The sequence below is a fragment of the Contarinia nasturtii genome, unplaced genomic scaffold (genome assembly GCF_009176525.2).
Source record: "Contarinia nasturtii isolate CC-2019 unplaced genomic scaffold, AAFC_CNas_1.1 Cnas_scaffold_163, whole genome shotgun sequence".
Classification (NCBI taxonomy): Eukaryota; Metazoa; Arthropoda; class Insecta; order Diptera; family Cecidomyiidae; genus Contarinia; species Contarinia nasturtii.
This window is the reverse complement of record NW_022197520.1, coordinates 1-2,621: the sequence shown is the minus strand read 5'-3', so window position 1 is coordinate 2,621 and position 2,621 is coordinate 1. Positions and strand designations below refer to the sequence as shown.

The following is a 2,621-nucleotide window of genomic DNA, read 5'->3' as shown; positions in this document are numbered from 1 at the left end:
AAGCCAAATTTGCGTCGTCATAAGAAAACTCGTGCGGCTGAATTTCCATTTTGCTGTTCGAAGTGTCGCCATGGTTTTGCAAATGAAATCGATAAAATCAACCACAAAAGTGAATGCAAACATCCTCAATATCAGTGTCATTTATGCAAGAAAACCACTCGTAAATTGTCAAATCTGAAGCAACACATACGAACACACAGTGGCGAGAGACCATTCAAATGCCGAATTTGTACCAAAACATTTATACAAAAATTTAATCTTAATGCTCATTCACGAACTCACATTAAACAACTTCCATTTGATTGCGACAAATGTGGTCGACGATTTGCTGATGAAAACAAGAAACAATCGCATGAGAATCATTGCGAAGGCCGGCGATACGATTGTTATCTTTGCACATACAAATGTTTTTACAAAACCAATTTGAAGCGGCACATGCAAGTCCATCACACTGGCGAGAAACAATTTACATGTGGTGTTTGCGGAAAGAAATTCGTTCAACAAGTTCAACTCAAGCGACATTTGGCTTCACATTCCAAACAAAAACCGTTCCATTGCTCCAAATGCCTTATGCCATTTGTCGAAGATGCTGATAAGAATGTACACGAAGAACACTGCAAGCGACGCGTTTATCAGTGTTATTTGTGCAAAGTTTTAAATCATCATTTAACACAAATAAAACTACACATGCGCAATTATCACACAGGCGAAAGGCCATTTCCATGCAAACGTTGCGATGCTCGTTTTTCAATGCTTGAACAAGCTAATCTGCACATGAAAAACAAACACAGTCTCAAGATCTAATCGTGAATTCGAGCTCATTTTTTTCATCTCAAAATATTTTTTATAACACAAAATTTCTATAATCTTTTTTCAAACTGACGAAATATTTTTCTCATATCACAAAATTGAAACACCTTGTAACAATCAAATGTCACAAATGAATTTTCTCATTTTCACAAATAAATTGAATTGACTTTGTAATATTTTCGATTTTCTTTTCATACTGTCGCCTTTATTTTTTCCATTTTCAGGTGATGGTTGGTAAAGTAGGGTGAATTGGCTTGCTGACTTAAGTCAATGCAAGTATGAAAGAAAAGCTGAAATCTTATGAAAATGTAAATAGCTTGCTCGATCCATACTTAACAGAAATCTTTGCCAAGCGTTTATTGTGGTCAGAATGCTGTTTGCTTTAAATATTGTTTGGACTAAAAGTAGAAATGATTGCATATAACATAAAATAGAATGAAGAAGTTTCAAACAAGCATTCCCCATATATTATGAATCGCTATTTTACAAAAACAGAAATCAACCAACACGTACGCTATCAAACTTTTATTGCTTGAATATTTCTAAAAAACTATTTAAAATCTTCTTTAAAATAAAATGGCGTTTGAATCAAGTCGATATTTGCCATTAAGTCAACCGTTATTTACATTCACATCGAGTCCACCAGAACTATATGAGACACCCACTCGTGTCACTGCCGAAATAACTCCATCGCGAAATTTAACCCATCCACTTTTCTTATGCTCCTTTGGCGGTGGTTTATTCGCTTCGTTAACTTGTTTCAATGTGATCTGTAAACTGTCTATGTCTCGTTCGAGCTTTTCGCGGAAACTTTGATAGGCTTGATTGGCGAGTTCATCGTTGCCCATTTTTCTGGCAGCAAACTAAACAAAATTCAAATTAGCTTGAGAAACATAAAGAAACATTAGCTTTACAAACCTCTTGCAAAGTACTTTGTTTCGAATTTGAAAACAATCCAAAGAAATCATCGTCACTTAAATATGATTTTCCGATTCCAGATCGCACTTTATTTTCGAATGACGCTTTCAACTCCCCGACTACGGCTTCGCTGTGGGCATTCGCTCTTTGCTGAAAAAATATCAGTTATGAATAAAGGGTAAAATTGAACCAGGTTATTTTAAGACTCACAATGAAATCTTGTCGTTTTGCTGCATTCGTTGGTTCAAATGTATGGAATTTCTGTTCAATGCTTGCTTCGATTTTGCGCTGAATTGCCCATTTAAACTCATTGTCACCTGGTTGTGTTTGAAACTGAAATATTGAAGGGAAAAAAACAAAAAATTGCGGAAGTGTCATAAACACAAAAGTAACCAACCTGGTGCATTGTTTCGGTTTTCGTAGCTTGATGAATCTTCATGAAATCAGTTTGGCTGAAGTATTCATTGTCATTGATCGATTTCTGCATTGAATCGGTGTACGATTGCACGGCCCGGCTATAAGAATCCACTATACCACTCAAAGCGCCATTTAAAACATTGAGATCGCTTTCGAGCCGTTCACGTTGACCCTTTGAAGCATCATTGTCTCCCATCTTTTTAGCGTCGAACTAAAATTTGATAAAGAACACAAAAACGTATCGGTTGAACTAAATCGAACCACAAAGAATGAAAAAATCGCTTACATCCTGCATAGCAGCGTTTCTAACTTGTTGCACTACACCATTAAAGAGCGGAAAACTAATCTCCGTACTTGAACTGTCGATTTCATGGAGAATTTTCTCTTTGGCACCTCTCATGATCTCACTTCTGATCTTTTCACCAAGCAAATCGGCTTTTTCCTGAAATTTCGATTTTATTTCGTATTCACATCGT

The 2,621-nt window shown here is 36.2% G+C and overlaps 1 protein-coding gene across 1 annotated transcript; it reads right to left on the bottom strand.

Moving 5' to 3' along the window:
- Positions 1 to 1,108: 1,108 nt before the first annotated feature.
- Positions 1,109 to 2,615, bottom strand: LOC116351230. Its single transcript, XM_031783313.1, has 5 exons — positions 2,432 to 2,615; positions 2,126 to 2,356; positions 1,939 to 2,061; positions 1,729 to 1,878; positions 1,109 to 1,673 (listed from the first exon to the last, which is right to left on the bottom strand). Exons 1-5 carry the CDS (start codon positions 2,543 to 2,545, stop codon positions 1,422 to 1,424), a joined length of 870 nt encoding a protein of 289 aa, XP_031639173.1. The 5' UTR covers positions 2,546 to 2,615; the 3' UTR covers positions 1,109 to 1,421.
- Positions 2,616 to 2,621: the final 6 nt, after the last annotated feature.

Bases quoted from the DNA above. Each gene is read 5' to 3' on its own strand.
- LOC116351230 (XM_031783313.1), bottom strand. From the start codon at position 2,545: ATGAGAGGTGCCAAAGAGAAAATTCTCCATGAAATCGACAGTTCAAGT. The intron at 2,357-2,431 runs GTAAGCGATTTT...ATCAAATTTTAG, and splicing joins GAAACGCTGCTATGCAGGAT to TTCGACGCTAAAAAGATGGG. The intron at 1,879-1,938 runs GTGAGTCTTAAA...ATATTTTTTCAG, and splicing joins CAAAACGACAAGATTTCATT to CAAAGAGCGAATGCCCACAG.